This window comes from Carassius auratus, chromosome 1 (assembly GCF_003368295.1).
Source record: "Carassius auratus strain Wakin chromosome 1, ASM336829v1, whole genome shotgun sequence".
Taxonomy (NCBI): Eukaryota; Metazoa; Chordata; class Actinopteri; order Cypriniformes; family Cyprinidae; genus Carassius; species Carassius auratus.
The window spans coordinates 30424256-30444170 of record NC_039243.1 but is presented as its reverse complement, the minus strand read 5'-3'; the positions used below and the strand labels follow the sequence as shown (position 1 = coordinate 30444170).

Sequence of the window (19915 nt, the reverse complement as noted above, 5' to 3'; positions counted from 1 at the left end):
GATGCGGGAGTCTTGCCCTCCTCCTTTGCGGCTCCGTCCCTGTGAATCGTTTCAGCTCGGCGGACACGGTAAGAATACTGATGAAGACGAAAAAAGCCGAGCGGAGCCGAAGCTGCTCCTGCTGTGAACGCGCATGGAGAGAGGCGCGCGCTCGCTCTGGGAGACTGGCTTATTAGCTTCTTTGGGTTAAAGGATTGCGATTCGTCGATCTTATTCATTAGTGTAATATATGTCGCGTAATTTCTTATGGTTATTGTGTTATCTTATTGGTTATCATTACATTGTAATGAACAGCTTAACCACCTTCACTCCGACTAATCAATAACTGACACACACCCATTACACGTATTGTTACCTAGAATTGGCTCAGACCAAAGACCGAAGCGATGGACCCCAAAAATAAGTGTTGTATCTTTAAAGGAGTTCACCCAAAAATAAAAACGTGCACATTTCACCTTTTCACAGTTTTTTAAAAAAACACAGTACAAAATATCTGACCCTGAATTTCCTTGAGCTTGTGAGCCATTATTGTAAATTAAGGCTTGTTACCTAGTTTTTAACAACTAAAGTAAAAATGAAAATAAAGTGTAGCTCTTATTAACAACATTGCAATTTAGGTCACAATGATGAGGCATTTATCATATCACACAAGTGTGTACACACTCTAGCTTCCGGTTGTTGTTGTCGTTGTTGTTACAGCAATTGTCCCACAATGCCCTGTCTGGCAAAATCTGCACACAGCGAAGTAATTCCCAGCATGAGCAGCAGAGAGCAGTGAAGTATGTGGAAGCATGACCCTACATATCACGTATCCATCTATGTGTGTGTGTGTGTGTGTGCGTGTGTGTGTGTGTGTGTGTGTGTGTGTGTGTCTGTCTGTCTGCTGTGTGCGATAGGCTGCAGTGAACATGACCTACCATGAAAAGCTCAATGAATAATATGCCAAATTTGTATAAGTTCCATTATTTCAAATGTCCCTCCTGTCAAACATAACCTGAAACTGCACGTGGTGCATCTACTGTTCATAAACCATTCCAACACATTAAGTGCTGAACGTTTTAGAGACTAAAGAACACTGTAAGAATATGAAGCAGTGTTTTCCTTCATTTAATTAATCAAATCACTTTGCAGACATCAATCATTAAAAAAGATTTAGCCGGTTGCATGATACTCAATTTGCCCTCGTTCCAAACATTTGTATGTAAATATAGAACTTACATAAAATGTTACATATGTGTTAACTTTGCAACAATTTGATATTTTACAAGGATTTAGATTATATAAGTCAGAGCTCAACGTACATATTTAATAACCAAAAGTGTGGTACAATGCACACAGGCATGAATTAGTAGGAGAAAATTAACATACTAAAATAAAACATCAGAACATAATATGTTGTTTTGTTATATAGTTTACCTTGGGTTTTAAATAATAGCTGTATAATCTTGTCAAATAATAGTGAAATTGTTTCCATTGATTAAGCTCAGTCCTATAAACACAAAAGTAGTTATTCCTTAAGTATTCAACTTGATTTGTATATTCAAGGAAGGTGTTTGCAAAACAGCAATACTGATAAATATTAGGTATTCTTTTTTTTCTTTCTGCTTAAATGCTGTGACAGAGCTGTTGTCAGGCGACTGCACACAAGAATCATCACAAGTGCAGCATAAAAGCTGTTAAATATGGCTAAATATATGCACAAAAAATATTTACTCAAATAGATTTTGAAAAGACAACCAGTTGTAAATCAATATGGAAATAATCAAGATTCAAGATTCAAGATTTTTATTCGTCACATACACGATTATATAGAGAATATATAACCAGCAGTAAAATGTGAGTAATGTAATAAAAGAGTAATAAAAGAGTATTACAATGATGATTGCATTTGGTTACAATTTGAGTACTGTGTGTTGAGTCAAAGTACGGGAAAGGGAGATTTTGTCTAAAATAGTCTTCACAAAAGGTTGGAAGGTCTGTATGTTATGTTTGTATGAGTTTATGTTAAGCTGTGTCAACAGCACAAACATCTGCTCATCCAAAATAACAGACAAGAGGATGATGATGATGAAGGATCTTTATTGTATGGCAGTACAACAGCAGTTAGTATGGCAGTACAACAGCAGTTAAATCCCTTCTTCTTACTTCTAGACTCATATCCAATAAGACCATTACATATACTGCATGTTGTCTGAGTCCAGATCTGATACAGTCTTTCTTTCCGTAAGCAAATTGTTGCCTGAGTTTATAAACAATTGACAATTATGGATGCTTTGCATGGGACATCATGGACATCTAGCACTTTGGACCAAACACAGCTGAACACACTGTCTGTAAAGTCATGCTACAAAGTTTACTTGTATTAAAGCTGCACATTTCAAAAAGCGTTTTATGAGAAAAAATAGAAATAAGCAGGACTATATAAAACTGACAGACCAACATAACAGACATCAAAGATTGAAAACGATGAACATTTGAATGTTTTGTTCATGCTGGATTATCACCCTCATCGACATAAAAGCACACGCACACATACATAATCACACGCGTACATACACTTTGTGATGTCACAGGTAGACAGACCAGTAGATAACATTGAAGAAGAGGAAGGTGAAAGGGAACAGAGCTCGTGCATAGAGATCAATCCGTTTAGCAGCGGATGGAATGACAGGTTTCGGAGGCGCCGGCTTCTTGTTGTTCTTTTTCTGTGATTTGCCGGCAGCGTCTGTGACCTCTATGGGCTTGCCGTAACAGTCGAAGTTTGAGAGTTCGAAATCTCGTGGAAGAGAACCGACAATACTGAAATCATTTGAGCGCAGATCAGATTTCGAAGTACACACCTTCTTACAGCGGTTTTCCACAACCTACACAAACACAAAAGACATCTGAATACATACAAGAATATCTATCTATCTATCTATCTATCTATCTATCTATCTATCTATCTATCTATCTATCTATCTATCTATCTATCTATCTATCTATCCATCTATCTCTATCCAACCATCCATTCATCCATCTATCTGTCATCCGTCCATCCATCCATCATACATATTTCTCCATCCATCCGCCAGTCCATGAATCCATCACCTTGCTTGCTTTTGTCTGTCCATCATATCCTACATATCTCTCTCTCTCTCTCCATCCATCCATCCATCCATCCACCCATTCATACATCCATCAATCCATCCATCCTCCATATATATCTCTATCTCCATCCATCCATCTGACATCCATCCATCATCTAACCTACATATCTCACCTTCCATCAATCAATCCATCCATCATCCACCCATTCATCTGTCTATTATCCATCCATCCTACATAACTCACCATCCATCCATCTGTCCGTCTATGCATCAATCCATCCATCCATTCATCCATCTCTTTCGTCCATCCATCTCCTTGATTCTGTCCATCCATCCATCCATCTATCCATCCAACACTTTCGTCCATCCTTTCCTCCATCTATCCATCATACATATCTCTCCATCCATCCATCCATCCATCCATCTGTCCGTCCTCTTGCTTGCTTTGTCCATCCATCCATCAATCCATCCTACATATCACTCTCAATCCATCCATCCATCCTCCATATATATCTCTATCTCCATCCATCCATCTGTCATCCATCCATCATCTATCCTACATATCTCACCTTCCATCGATCCATCCATCCATTCATCTGTCTGTCATCCATCCATCCATCCTACATTACTCACCATCCATCCATCTGTCCGTTTATGCATCAATCCATCTGTCCATCATCCATCCATCCATCCATCCATCTATCTTTTTTATCCATCCATCCATCCATCCATCTGCTTTCTTCAGTCCATCCATCCATCTATCAATCCATCCATCCATCCATCCATCTATTATTAATTTAAAAAAATAAGTCAAAACCTTGAAAATAACTTTAGTCAGTTTGGTCCATTAGGTGCTAAATGATAAACATGTGATGGGTGCCCTATATTTTATTCTAAAGATGACCAGTTTCTAAACTTCAAACTTCAGTGAAGCCATTTCAGTCATCATCACAAGCCATTTCTCTTAAATATTGTTTGTAATATGACCTCTCCCACTCAAACACACACACACACACTTGTGAACCCCTGTGCTGCTCTATCATAGCTTCAGGCCTCGTTGCTGTCGGGTCACATTACTCTCAGTCCCCCAGAATCCTCTGCTCTTCTCTGAACCCATCCCACTGAGCACACACTCAGAGCAGGAGTCTCAATTACAGCCATTTCATCTCCCCATTAAACACACACACACACACACACACACACACATTAATCTTAGATAAAGAGAAGACATACACACACATCCTACACATGTCGCACACATTCAATACACACATTTTCTGCATAAGAGCGCAAACATGAATGCACGCATTCGTCTTAATTAAAGGAATTAACATGTATACACACACTGACCTGTAGTGTGCTGACATGTATAGGTGTACCTCCAGTGCCATTGGCACTGTTAGTCTTAACTAGTGTCTTGTTCTCTTTTTCTCTTGCTTTATCTTTCTGAGTCATCTTTGCCTTCTCTTCCTCAATGCGCTTGGGACTGTTCAGCATCACCTGGGACACAGCATACAGACAGAGCAAATTAACGCAAAGCAAACGCTCCTTATCGACCTCAGAAAGCAACGACCATCATGAGAAAACAACAATGTTATATGATTTCATTAATCTATCGAATTTATTCCATACTTTGAAGCAAGGCACATTATTCAGGTTTAATGTTTCAACCTAAAAAAGGGACAACTTTGACATTTTGTTATCAAATGCAATGATATTCATACACTTCATACAAATTTAGTTTAAGTGTCCAATGAACAAATACTGTGCTTCCAAAAAATAAAATAAAATTTAATATAATTTTAGGCCCATTGTATTGCAATCTTCTATCCTTTTGTTTCCATTATATTGATTGCTCAATCACACATCTCCTTATTGGCGGAAGTCATATTGCACACAAATAGATATAAATTGGCCATATTTAAAACAAAATATTGCTGCTTTGTAAATTTTTCCATGAGAGAATTCAAATTACATTTAAAAATATACATATATTTATTTATACACAAAATCAGTTTCAGTTCAGTTTACTTTCATACAGTACACTTTTTATATTTCTGGATTTCCAGCACAAAATTAAGAACACATTATTCGGTAATTACATTATTATTCAGCTCTGTTATCCCAGTTTTGCAGAAAAAATGGACAGTTTAACCACATGAACTGTATGTCTGTTTCATAGTTCAGGAGGAGTTCACTGTTCCTTAGAAATGCATTATTCTTGCAGTTTCTGTCCTGTTTTCAGTTTTCAGGCTTTGATTACAGATCTATTTTCTCTTCTCAGAAAAAGTGCATTTCCGTGTCTGCCTTTTTCGCTTCCTATTTAAGGAACAGCTATATAAGAAATGTTGGGTACTGGAGAAAGTCAAATCCAAACACAAATCCTGCTAATATGTCCTAAAACATATCACAAAACAAGACTGGAGTGAGAGCACATCAGTTAGTTTTAAGTGACAATTTGTTTCATAATCGCGAAACACTACAGTTTCAAGAACTATGTTAAGATTTTTTATTCAGATTATTATTATTATAGTGGCTACACTAGACAATAAGGTTTCAGTTAACTATATTTAATAGGTTAATCAACAAAAGCATAGCAACAACATGCTATACATTTGTTACAGTATTTATAAATCTTTCTTAAAATTATTTAATAATAAATAGAATGGTTCATTGTCAGTCCAGTATTATTAATAGATATACTTTTTTACATAATTAATTTATTGAATTGAATTCAAAATTAACTAAGTATTTTTCATTTTACATTTGATACTGTAATATACTGTAATGTATGACCTTTACTGCTTTTAGCAAAATAATTTTGCATTAGCAGCAATAGATTGTTATATGAAGGTCTCACATTTGCAAAACTGTAAATACCACTTATGCACACTGTTATATTGTACATAAGAATATTTTCCTTTTTTTAATTAGATTTAGTTTTAAGCTGTAAGTTTGTAAAATATATATATATATATATATATATATATATATATATATATATATATATATATATATATATATATGCAAAAAGTACTTACGCAAAGTTACTTAAGCCAGGCAAAGGAAACCCATTTTACTCCAAAATTCAGTGGTATTTTCACTACAGAATGTTCTTTAAAAAAACATAATTTTAAATGCAAATCAGATTTTCACTGTGGACAAAATAAACTGAGTGTGTCAAATTTTAAGCAATTTTATTTTCTAAAAGTTGACACAGGGCTCAAAGTGTGAAACACCCACACAGTGTCCTGAAGCGGCTAAATCTGTAGTTCTGCAACGTCCCGACTCGAGGAAATATATGAATACAAGACAAGAGCAGACATGTGCATACACACCTGAACCACAGCGTACTCCACAAGAGAGGCAAAACCAAACAGCAAACAGGCAATCATCCAGATATCAATGGCTTTCACATAGGAGACCTTAGGAAGCTCAGACGCTAGAGACATACACTCAGACGACAGCGACAGGACAGACAGAATACCTATAGAGAGAGACAGACAGACAGGAGAGACAGAAGGAAAAATCCCACATACTGTAACTACATAAATCATATTACTGTGCGCTGCTCTTGAGTTTCTTCTCACTTTAGCACAAGTTATACAATGATTTATGATGCTTTAATGTTCAAACTGACCTGGGAGTGACAGCCGTCCCTGAAATGGACAGATGAATAAATGAGAGAAAGGAATGAAGGAGAGGTGGAGCCTATGAAAGGAGGAAGATGGAGAGATGAGAGAGGACAAACGGGACGGATAATAGGTAATCAAGGGAATGACTGACGGAGGAAGCTCTCAGAGTAAGTGGAAAGATTCGTTAACATTTGTACCCCTCTGTGTGTCCAGAAGTTTCATATACATTTCAAATATAAATGTTTAGAATTTCTTTTTAAATACTTAGATGATTGAAAGTTTTAGCAAAACCAGGACAGATTTAAATTTCAGTACATTGAGTAATTTTTCTTTAAAATTATGTAACTTAATATATGTATTTTATAAAGCTGTTTTTTATTCCGGGGACAAATATGGAAAAATTAGAGAGATGAGAAGAGAGAAATTCAGGACTGGGTGACTTGCTATAATTTTTCTTTTTCATTTATTTATTTTTATGTTGCCCCATTAGAAGTTAATAGAAGCTCAAGAAAGCACATAACTAAAGGATCTTATTTTTTTTTTATTATTAATACAATTTAATAAAAAAAAATGTTTAAATGGTCATTTATTATGAAAAATATTTGATTGATGATTAATTAAAATGATTAATTATTTATTCCAAACATAAAAATAAATAAATAATGAATTTATTCTGCAAGGATGTGTTAAATTAATAAAAAAAGTTGCAGTAAATTATAAATTGTTACAAAAAAATCGATTTCAAATAAATGTTCTTTCAAATGTTTTATTCATCAAAGAATCCAGAAAAACATGCATCATGGTTTCAATAAAAATATGAAGCAGCACAACTACAGTATATTCAACATTGATAATAATCCGAAATGTTTATTGAGCAGCAAAGCAGTAGAATTATTTCTAAGATCATGTGACACTGAAGAGTGGAGTAATGATGCTGAAAATACAGCTCTGATCACAGCGATAAATTACATTTTAAAATATATTCACATAGAAAATAGTTATTTTAAACTGTAATACGATTTCACAATATTAAAGTTTTGCTATCAAATAAATGCAGCTTTGGAGATCATAAGAATTTTTTTTTACCCCACACATTTAAAGTGCTCCTATTATACTATTTCCATCATTGCATTTGATGCAGTGTATAATGTCTCAGTTCCCAGCTTATTTGGAGCAGCTGGTTCCACTGAATCACAACCTGAGGGTATGATAAATCATAACTATGGCAGTGGGCGTATTGTTTCTGACACACGCTGTAAATGGTGGACCAATCACAACAGATTTGGCCATCTTACCAATCAGAGGCTCATGGAAAGGAAGGGGTTTAGAAAGACTAAATCATTTGAGAACTGGAAAATGAGGTGATATTAAATGCATATTTTGAGAAAATGAAAGTTTTTTTTTTAGCTTGCATGCATGCAATCTTATAGGAAGAGAAAATAAAACGTGTCATAATAAGGGCACTTTAAACAGTATATATAAATTGAGAAATATAATTTGTTAATTATTAAAATTTTGTATTTACAAAACCTGCACATAAAATCCCATGGCTTATTAAATCATAAATGCAATATAAGAAAGATAAGGGTCATCACACACAACACTGCAGTTCTAATAGCAGCTAATGTAAGTGGTGTTCATCTGAAGACTGACTCACCTAAAGGGACTCGAGCTGCACTGGCGTCTGGGTTTATCCAGAAGGACAGCCATGACAGGACCACAATCAGCAAGGTGGGAGCATAAACACCCATCATATAGAAGCCCACCTGCCTCCTGAGAGTGAAGATGACTTCCACACATGTATAATAACCTATAGAGGATGCATTAAACATGAAATCAAAGTCTTGAAATCGTTCCTATGAAATGCTTTTTATGCACTGTATAGGACAGGTTTTATTGTTTTACCCTTGTCCCAGATGTCAGTGGGGCGAATGAGATGAAATATGAGATGATAGTGATGATAGTGATAGTGAATATTCACAAAACTGTAAATGTCACTCGTGAACAGAATATTATTATTGCACGTCATTTCCAATTTGGAATGTCAGTTTGTCAAATATTCCAAAAGTTCAGTTCTGTGTCCTCGGGATACATAAAATGCTGGCTATGAAATTAGTCTTAGTAAGACAAAGGAGTCTGCCATATTATGCCAAAAATGTTTCCATCACTGTCATTTTCACCTCAGAACGCTATCAAGCAAATTGCATGATTTTTTTTTATGAAGTGTAGTGAAAATAACAGTTACTAGCTTAGAAAAAATGACAAAATAAAACAGTGAGTTTGAAAAAATGATTTCCCCAAAGTCCACAGTGCCAAACGTTAAAGTTAAAGAAACAGTTCAGTGTGTCTGTTTGTGTGTGTGGTGTGTGTGTGTATATGTGTGTGTGTGTGTGTGTGTGTGTGTGTGTGTGTGTGTGCATTTGCAGATTCCCTTAGAGTTCATCTGTCTCCTGGAGTCATTGTGAAATCCCTGTTGAACACTGAACATCTGTCAAAAAACACTAAATAAACTACAACAAAGCACAAGCTCTATTTTTGCAAATTAAGTGGAGCAAAAATGAATCCATTAATGTCTATATTTAGATGTCTTATACATGCATACAGCCATAAATAACACGCAGCTTTTGTCTTCACAAGACATTAACTGATGGACTGGAGTGGTGTGGATTATTGTGATGTTTTTATCAGCTGTTTGGACTCTCATTCTGACGGCACCCATTCACTGCAGAGCATCCACTGGTGAGCAAGTCATCCAATGCTACATTTCTCCAAATCACTCGCACACATCTCTAGAGTGTTAATTTTAAAGCAGTATATCATCACTGACAGAAATGAAGAACAGAACAGTGCATTAAGAAACACGAGGCTAAACCTCTGACTTGTGTCTCATGTGCGGAGACCATCGTCAGAATGCAAATAATCCTTTTTCTCAAGAAACACAACCAGCTCTGAGCTCTGTGTGACTGTTTTACCGTAAAATAATTAACGAGATCATTAAGAGCAGGCTGTAGGTGTTCTTTTTATCGTCTTGTTTATGGTGTGACTGTGTTTGATCATTCATGTGAACGTGTGTGTGTGTGTGTGTGTAATCTTAGCAAGTTACGCTCATGCTGTTCTGTTCTCTTACATAAGAAGTCAATACTGTATTATGTAATAGATTCCCACAGGAGAAATACACTCCAATACTTCTAAAACTATACTTTATTTTAAAGGTACACATATGAGTATGTGTGTTTATGAATGGGCAAAGTAAGTAATGGATAATGTACAGTCAGTAGGTTATTATTCCAAAATAATATATATTTTTAATAACCTGAAGGGTCTTATTTTGAAATAATGACCGACTGACTATACACTGTGCCTCATGGCTACCTAAATAATTAAATGTGAAATTTTGATTAGAAATTATCATGTGAGTACAAAGAGACATCATTGAATGAATTTATGAATGAATGCCAAACTACCCATCTCAGAGGTATTGAATCATTTGAGTCTGAACTAGGACTGTAAAAGAGCTATGAGGTGAACGTTTCCTTACTTGCATGAGTGTGTGTGTGTGTGTGTTTGTGTGTGCTATTCTTGAGCTGTTGCCTTCCTGAAAACCATGTCCCATTTCAGTGTCACCCTCTTTTAATATGTATGCAGATATGAGTGTGTTTTTATATGTCAATCCATACCTGTTCCCGGGTAGAACTTTGTGCAATTTCCATACTTGATATCCTCTTGCTTTACATCAAACTGTGGCAAAGCAATCTCATCCATCTGAACAGGGTCTCCAGACTGCCACATAAACACCAGGTCCTTTGTGGTATAGCCAACTACACACACACACACACACACACAGCATTGACAAACATTTCACCTCATTCTTTCCATTATTACTCTCTCTTAAAATACAAATAAAACATATTAGTTTCATTTTATTGCAGGAGTACCAGTTTGTGTGTGTGTGTGTGTGTGTGTGTGTGTGTGTGTGTGTGTGTTTTACTTACAGCTCTCTAACTGCATCTTGCAGAGCTGGGTGTCCATAGGAAACAGCGTTAGATCCAGAGGGCAAGAAAGAGTGACAGACAATCTGAAAAAAGAGAGAATTTATGTAAATAGGTAGCCAGTTTTTTTAGAGTTTAAAACAGACGGACGTGAGCAAGAGAGAGTGTGTGAAGAGAGGATACACACACACACTGCAAGGCTCATTAGTCCTGAGTGCATGTGGAGCAGCAGCAGCAGATGAGAGAGAGAGAGAGAGAGAGAGAGAAAGAGAAAGAGAGAGAGAGAGAGAGAGAGAAAGAGAGAGAGAGAGAAAGAATCTCACTCTAAGGCGCTCTCTCTCTCTCTCACACACACACACACACACACGGCTAAGCAAAGATGTAGCATATTCTCTCATCTGCCTCAAAGACCCTTTCAGCTTGAGCAAACAGCCATGGCTTCAAACATTCTTCTATCTAAATGCTGCGGTTAAAGATCAGAGCAGAAAAAATTGAAAGAAAAACAGCAAGTTTAATATATAGCAAGAAAGTGTCCAATGAAAAATGTGAATGCAAGAAGAATCATTCCAATAGATCATTCAGCAAAACAAATGTAACTCGAACACATTGCCAGAGGTGTAATAAGCATTTTACATCTGTGAAATAAATCAACTCCAAGGGTAGATTTGAAACAGAAGGTAATAACACTGATAAACTGCAATTAGCATTTGACATATGTTTTTTTTTTTTTTTTTTTTTTAATGTGATATAAACAGTTTTTCCTCATATTTATCAGTACATACCGTTTAGGCCTAATTCTAATCTGCTGCAAACCATATGGTGAATATTGCATTAATCACTGATGTTCTCTGATACAAAACTCTAAACTTTCTGAAACAGAATAAAGAGATTATAATATTAGATTTGAATCGGATGATTAAAAAGCTCTAAGAATGGAGACTGCTTTAAATGTAATCAAAAATGCAGCAATGACATTCATCTTCACTACCATTCAAAAGTCTGGGGTTGCTTTCATAAGTCTCTTGTACTTACCAAGGATTCATGTATTTATCTGAGTAAAAACACAGTATAAACAGTAACACTTCTAAAGTCATTCTAATATGCTTACTTGATGCTAAAGAAGCATTTCTTATTATTTTTAATGTTGAAAACATAAAAAAAAAACTGTGATACTTTTGAGTTTATTTATTGTAAAATGTAAAAGTCTTTACTGACTCTTTTGAGCAACTTAATGCATTCCTGCTGAATGAAGATAATACTTGCTTAAAAAAAAATCTTACTGACCACAGTGGGAGTTGGAGAAGCAGCTTTTAGGAACAACATTGCAGACACAAAACACACACACACAATAGATTTGTATCCCTTATTAGGGCAAAACATGGAATTTTATAATACAACTATTAAAAGTGAATAACTTAATGGAAACTATACACTGAACAATGGTGTTATTATTATAATATTGCCACTGTATTATTAAAACAATAAACTTAAGCAGTGCACTTGAGGCTTATTAACCAAAACTGAAAAATATACATGTCCATATATAATAATGCATGTTTTTGTAAGTTTGCATTTTGCACCACAGAGCAATGCAGTACATGCAGTAAAAAGTTTAATTCAATGCTACACTGTTGCTTATTTATTTTCTTAAACTGTAAAACATCTGACCGTGACTTACCTCATGCTGATGAGGATATCTCCATTGCGGAAAATGAACAGAAGTATGTTTTCCTGTGTGACATCATGAAAATTAGCACTTTTTTCATTGGCGAAAAACAGATCTGGCTTCCACAGGCACTGGAACATTTTTGGATCCACGGTCAATGCATCGGACTTAAAATCAGTTGGTAGCCGCAGCCGTGGGTCATTCCAGCGCTGACGCAGGAATATATTAACACGGTAATCCTGGACATGAAGCGTACAGTTAGTCTTGGTATGATGTAGGGTAAACAGAAAGTATACTGTCAATCAATCAAACATACAACATTTAACAAGACTGTGTGCATAAATGCCTAATATGGAATAAATGATGCAAAGAAAAGATTTGGTCAGATAGAATATATTATATGTGTCTTAAGAGTCTGAGGTATATTTTTAGCAATTGCCAAAAAAACTTTGTGTATGGGTCAAAACTGTCGATTTTTCTTTTATGCCAAAAATCTTTAAGATATTGTGTAAAGATCAAGTTCCATGAAGATATTTTGTAAATTTCCTACTCTAAATATATAAAAATGTAATTTTTGTTTAGTAATATGCATTGCTATGAACTTCATTCGGACAACTTTAAAGGTGATTTTCTCAATATTCAGCTTTCAGATGATGCATAAATTTCAATTTTAAAAAAATGACACTGGTTTTGTGGTCCAGGGTCACAAATAAGTAAATTACGCACACATATTAACTACTGCTTTTTTTTTCTTACCATTGTAGTCTCCTGGATCGACCCAAAGCTGTTGATGAAGATGTTCACCTTGTCCTCCACTGGGATACCTGCAAACACATGATAGGAATATAATAATGCACATCAACCACTTGTGTAAAAGATGTGTGCTATTCCCAGATTCACCAAAGTGCAAAATAAATAGTTGCAAATTGCACTGTAGGATGTGAGAACTCGGGACCTTGGCAGATGCCCATTGATCTAATAAAGTTTCGTTCAGACATTTTCTTCTTCTGCTGGGTTCAGAATGACATGTTCTGGTTCTATAGGGTCTTGTGATGCCCAGCAGCACGACGGGGGAGAATATCCAATTACTGTGTACAATACATACTCTGCCATTCTCTGACACTGTGATTAAATGATCATTCTAATGAAGTCATTCACTATGTTATTCATGATGTTTGTGTAAAAAGTGCAAGAGCTGAATTTTATAGTTGTTTCATGAACATTGCTAGAGGTTTGAGAGGTTTGATAACCAGGGTATGACATGAATATTAAAATGCATCAAAAATATCTGATGCATTTCCAAGTGAAAAGGATAAAAATATTCGAAAAATAAAAATGGTCAGCAGAAAAGGAAGGGCATATTCCAAAGACTAAATATTTTGGTAGCACTTTACAATAAGGTACAATTCATTAATATTAATGAATCCATAAATGTAATTCATAAAATCTCATAATATTTCATAATGTGTGTGTGTGTTTAGAAATTAAGAAATCAACACTGACTTACTTTATATTTATAAAACTGCATTTTGTTAACTGTTAGTTCATAATGCCTAATGTATTAGCTCAAGGATATTTTGTTTATTTATAGTTATATTTATTGTTCCCAATGGAGCCTTACTGTCAGCTGAAAATGTGTTTAATATTTTTGTGCATTTCTGAGTGGGCCATTTAGTTTATTCATTGACTATAGCAGGGTTTGATTTGCAAGGAAAATATTAAATAAAAAAAGGAAAGAAAAGATAAGTAAATCTCAGTACCTTTGAAGTTTGGTCGTATTCGTGAGTCATAGGTCATCATCAAGCGGTTGAGTATGTTACTGGTTGAGTTTGCTGGGACTCTGTCCAGGTCCTCTGCTGATAACTGACTGGCAATGTCAAAACAGACACACACACGCTATACTGGCAGTACATCATATATCAAAGTCATACAAGGATGAAACTTGCCCTGATAAAGAGTAAAAGCCCTCTCAGATTCAAGAACTATTCAATATTCAACACATCATTCCTCTGGAATAACGTCTGCTATGAGAAAATGCAGTAAAACGCACAGATACTTCTTTATGCTTAGTCATTTAGAAATGGCCCTGGATATGTTTAGCTGGATCTGTTAGTATGTAATCGAGAGCATTGAGAAGGACACAGCTGATCCTGGACCAGTGCTAACAGTGCTATCCAGTCTGGCAGGCTCCTAAATTTATGGCCAGACTTTCACTCTGCTTAACAGCATTGCAATTCTTCATGACTGATATCCTTGCATTCTTGGAAGCCTTAAATGATTATGGGACCAGCACACGTATGTGTGTATGCGAGTGTGTTGCTGCCCGGGAGACTTACGAGGGACAGACGACCTGTTTGCCTTTTTTCCCCTTCTTGGGTTTGCCTCCTTCTTTGGCAAAGCTCACTGCAGAGAACTGTATTAACAGCATCAACAAGATCAGCCCTTTGAGAAGCATGACTGCACACCTGCAACGCGCACAGACACATGAGTCAGCACAAACATGAATGCAGTCTAACTGTGGCATTTATTATGTTAGTGCCACACAAACATATATAAAACATCAGTAATAAAGGCATGTAAAGGATTTTTCTTCAAATCATTAACTTGTAAATATAGCTTAATATTTGCTCAACCTCTGGCCATCTAAGATATAGATGAGATTGGATGACTTGCTCACCAATGGATCCTCTGCAGTGAATGGGTGCCGTCAGAATGAGAGTCCAAACAGCTGATAAAAACATCACAGTAATCCACGACACTCCAGTTCATCAGTTAATCGATTGTGAAGTGAAAAGGTATGTGCTTGTAAGAAAATAATCCATCAGCAGGACAATTTTAACTTTAAATCATCACTTCTGGCCAAAATATGAGTCTAAAAAATCCATTCTCCTCACATCCAGATGACTTTTCCAATAAGCAGTGTACAGACAGAAGATACTTTAGAAGCAATGGTTTAATTATTCCCAATAGTGAATTAGTTTCTTGTAACACAGCTTTTCTCTTCACAAGATGTTAAGTGATGGACTGGAGAGGTGTGGATTACTTCTGGATTACTGTAAAGCTTTTATCAGCTGTTTGGACTTTCATTCTGACGGCACCCATTCACTGCAGTGCATCCATGGCTGAGGAAGTGTACTCATTTACATCTTGGATGGCCTGCGGGTGAGCACATTTTCAGCACATTTTCATTTTTGGGTGAATTGTTCCTTTAATCAATTAATTTAAACAAGTTACTGCTGTTAAAGACAAATTCAGAATTTTCTTAGAAAAGCATTAACAAACAAATAAAGTGAAATCTATGGCTATATGTTGTATTGTTTTATATTTCTCCCGCACAAATGTGACCCTGGAGCACAAAACCAGTCTTAAGTCACTGGGGTGTATTTTTAGCAATAGCCCAAAAAAAAAAAAATATAATAATAATAAATAAAAACCATTGTATGGGTTAAAATAATTTTTTTTTTCTTTTAGGATCATGTTATATGATGATATTTTGTAATTTCCTACCGTAAATATATCAAAACTTAATTTTTGATTAGTAATATGCACTGCTAATTATTCATTTGGACAATTTAAAGGGGATTATCTCAGTATTTAGATATTTTTGGCACCCTAAGAAGCCAGATATTCAAATAGTTGTATCTCGGTCAAATATTGTCAGATCCTAAAAAACTTTCCTAAAGCTTTCAGATGATGTATAAATCTCAATTTCGAAAAACTGCCACTTAAGACTGGTTTTGTGCTCCAGGGTCACATAAAGTCACTTATTTTTACATTGGAGACCAAGGCTTTGTCTGAACTTTTTGACTGTGATTTTCCGTGAAGATAGAAACAGTTCACCAAACACACATTCACCTGAGGACATATTGTCATAGCTTTTACGTTCTAGGTTGTCACAATGAAACATTAAATTGTCCATTAAACAGTGGGTATAGAAAAGAATAACCCCCTTTAAAACAAATCACATTGTATTGCTTTGCAGCCTGACATGAAGACAGTTTTTGTTTTATCCAGCTACATTTACTCATTTCAACTTATAACATCCAAATGATCGATTTAACACTAACATGTAAGGTACAAAACACCAGTAAATCAGGATTAGCTATTTAAATTCATTTGACTTTCAGCTGTGCTCATTTTGATTTCCTTGAGAATTTCAGTCCTTGGTAGTGCAACTGAAGCAAACAAACAACTATGGGTGGCAAGACACTGTCAAAAGATATCAGGGACAAAGCTGTGGACAGGCACAAGTCAGAAGATTGATACAAACACATTTCAAAGGCTTTATCAATGCATAGAAGCACAGTGAAGTCTGTTTTTAAGAAGTGGAAGGTATTTGGTATAACACAGTCGCTCCAAACTGGATGAAAGAGTCAGAGAGGCAACCAAGAGTCCCACAGCAACTCTGAAGCAGCTGCAGGAATTTATGTGACGACAATCTCACAAATGTGGCTCTAATGGCAGGGTTGCAAGAAAAAAGCCGCTCCTCAAGAAAGGCCACATGTGAGACTGAGCTTTGAAGATTCTGAGGCAGATGAGACTAGAATTGAATTATTTAGCCTCAACACCAAATTATATGTCTAGTGGAAATCCAATACAGCTCACCATCTAAATAACAGTAAAGCATGGAGGAGATGATAACCTGTTATGATGGTGTTTCTCTGCAGCAGGACTGGAGCTCTTGTCTGAACAGAAGGGAAATGGATGTGGGAAAATACTGTCTTGAGGAAAATCTGCTTTCCTTCCAACATGACAATGGCCCACAGGGCCTAAGGAGAAAAATCTGAATGCCTCTGCATGACAGTCAGAGCCCAGACTGAAAATCTGTGGGATGACTTGACGACTGCAGTCCACAAACTGTCATCATCAAATTGATATGAACTTGAGCAGTTCTGCAAAGAAGACAGCAAATATAGCAAAGTCTAGATGTGTAAAGTTAGTAGAGACAAATCCCTACAGAATAGGCTAAAGGCTGTAATTAAAGCATAAGGTGCAGAAGGGGCTGCTGATCCCTTTTCCAACCCAGTGATTCTGTTTTTTTCTTCTTACATGTTTGTTACATCCTTCACTTGGATCTTAGAATTCGTTTTTAACTGGATGCTTGTACAAAGTGTCTGCTTTTTGAGTATCTTGATATAGAAATGGCTTTTACTTAATAAACTGAATAACAATCTCGTCCAAACCCCCCTGGATCAGTTTGAGAGACGCGCTTTGATCAGACCTTGAGAATAATGTGCAGAATAATAACAGCAGAGTGAAAAACCCTCGGGAACGAATCCAGCACTAGATCCGAGGAGGACACAATTATCACACCATTAAACACTCCTCCAGACTTATACACGAAGACCAGTAAACACACGCGTAATAAGTCACTCTAAGAACTTGATAAATCATGCTGAACCGAGACAAGCGCGCGTCAGTGAGAACATCTGAACATAGGACAGAATATACAGACACGCAGTCTTACCTCAAGAAGAAAACACAGCAGATGTTAGTGTCCCCCGCTCAAACACGCTTCCAGCAAACACACGGCCGTCATTGTACGTGCATCCACGCTCCGGGTTCAGTTTCGGTGTGGGTGATGATGGAGTGCGCGTGCACGCACCTGTCCCGCTGCAGTGATGCTGCTGATGCTGAGCTCTCGCGTGATGCAGCAAGCTCTGTCCCGCACCGCCGTCACTTTCTCCGCATGGATTTAAGTTATGAAACCCACTGAGCTACAGCACCACTGGCTGAATTCGAAGATATAAAGCACCCGTGTTATGCAAAATCAGAGTAGAAGAAATGTAAACTGTTGAACGCAGCAGTACATACACCTTTATCAAGAATGTGCGCTGTGATTAGATTAAGAATTCACGAGATGTTAGTGGTTTTGTGAACAGCTCCTCCTCACCTCGATGCGTCCTTCGTGTCACATTAAATCACAACCCTCCCTGTTAACAGATTCACACTGAGCCCCTGAACTAAACGAGGGCATGGGATGGAGAGAGAGAGAGAGAGAGAGAGAGAGAGAGAGAGGAAGATAAATGATCCCACGTGAGAATGGGAATGAGAGAGAACAAGAGTCACACGAACATTGTGAAGGTACCCTGAGAATAAGATTAATTATATTTAAATAAATCATTAATTATATAGCAAATTTATGATGTTTGCGTGTTTGTGCACACACATTTATCAATATATAATTATATATTTATATAAACATTAGCTACACTGATCAAAATAATTAATAAAGCATTTTATTCTCTCTACATACATACGGATGACATATAAATGAATAATTAATTATACATGCATATAATTAATTATATGATATAATAATCATGAAATAATTATTAATACATTGATGCATAGCAGTATAAGTTATATCAAATAAATGTAATCTTCTTCTCTCTATATATGTATATGAAGTAAAAAAAACTTTAGTGCATGTGTCTGAGATACTAGCAGAAATACAGCGCAAATGAGAAATAAAACACTTCAATTGGGTTTCAGAATTTGTGAAGCTATTCTGCTCACAGCGTGGCACAATGCCAGCATGCTGCAGAGGAGACACACACACACACACACACACACACACACACACACACACACAGCTTCACGATGGTCTTTACATCAGCATTTCAGATGCTGTAAAACATCAGCACTCACACCTATCACACACACACACACACTTGTGTCAGATGTGGTAGTTTAACAGGTGAATTATGATTTAAAGAAAACAATTACAGCGAGTGACTATAATTCTTATAAAAGTCATCACTGCACAACCGCATCCATTCAGATAATAAAAAACAAGACAGATGCTATGCCAAATATGGGGCATGCTTTCATGGCTTCTGCACGTATAGAACACACACACACACACACAGACACACACACACCATCTGTCCAGGGCTAACAGGAACACAATTTATCTTCTGCATGGGCAAATTTGACCACTACAAATGAAGAATGGAGCTCACTGTTCAGATGCCATGACCGAACACAAGGCAGGATTGGGTCATGCATTTAATGTTTAGTGTGAACTGCCTCTTTAAAAGCACATAATTCAATCTCAAACAACAGATAGACCAGCAAATAAATCAGGCTTCACAAAAATTTAGCAATTTGTATATTACAGCTTATTCAAAACACAGTTGGCCTATACAGTATGTCAAAAGCTATGGAGTAAAGCTAAACTTTAAGTCAAGAGTAGCCAACTTTAAACTCATTCATTATAAAATTCAAGGCCACATATAAGGTGAAGGGACAGTCCAGCTCAACAGAACTGTCAGCAGTCTTTCTCCTTTCATTAGCTCACACTGCAGTGCTGAACTCTTGTGGCCAAGCTATTAAACAGCAGTACAAACCCCTCCGATTAAACCTGATCCTCTTTACCAGGTTAATGTGCAGAGATAACATGAGTTGATTTCCCCCAAAAATATCAATGCTATGTGGCTGTATTGTTTTCAAAATTGCTGTGTGTTTGAGCCACCTGATAAAGCAACATCATTTCATTTTCATTATTATAAATGTTTCTAGTCCCTCCTGAAA

General features: G+C 36.3%; 1 protein-coding gene across 2 annotated transcripts; it reads right to left on the bottom strand.

Moving 5' to 3' along the window:
• Positions 1–2193: 2193 nt before the first annotated feature.
• Positions 2194–18462, bottom strand: LOC113107114 (glycine receptor subunit beta-like). 2 transcript variants are annotated; one of them, XM_026269361.1, is made up of 12 exons: positions 18273–18462; positions 17847–18111; positions 14716–14844; positions 14140–14246; positions 13136–13203; positions 12392–12618; positions 10717–10799; positions 10402–10542; positions 8382–8534; positions 6428–6576; positions 4440–4589; positions 2194–2864 (listed from the first exon to the last, which is right to left on the bottom strand). In XM_026269361.1, exons 3-12 carry the CDS (start codon positions 14832–14834, stop codon positions 2568–2570), a joined length of 1494 nt encoding a protein of 497 aa, XP_026125146.1. In that variant the 5' UTR covers positions 14835–14844; positions 17847–18111; positions 18273–18462; the 3' UTR covers positions 2194–2567. The 2 variants fall into 2 exon arrangements, with proteins under 2 accessions (XP_026125146.1, XP_026125138.1); XM_026269353.1 differs by having other exon boundaries at positions 17847–18377.
• Positions 18463–19915: the final 1453 nt, after the last annotated feature.

Bases quoted from the DNA above. Each gene is read 5' to 3' on its own strand.
- LOC113107114 (XM_026269361.1), bottom strand. From the start codon at position 14,834: ATGCTTCTCAAAGGGCTGATCTTGTTGATGCTGTTAATACAGTTCTCT. The intron at 10,800-12,391 runs GTAAGTCACGGT...CTCTTTTTTCAG, and splicing joins GATATCCTCATCAGCATGAG to ATTGTCTGTCACTCTTTCTT. The intron at 10,543-10,716 runs GTAAGTAAAACA...GTGTGTGTGTAG, and splicing joins CAAGATGCAGTTAGAGAGCT to TTGGCTATACCACAAAGGAC.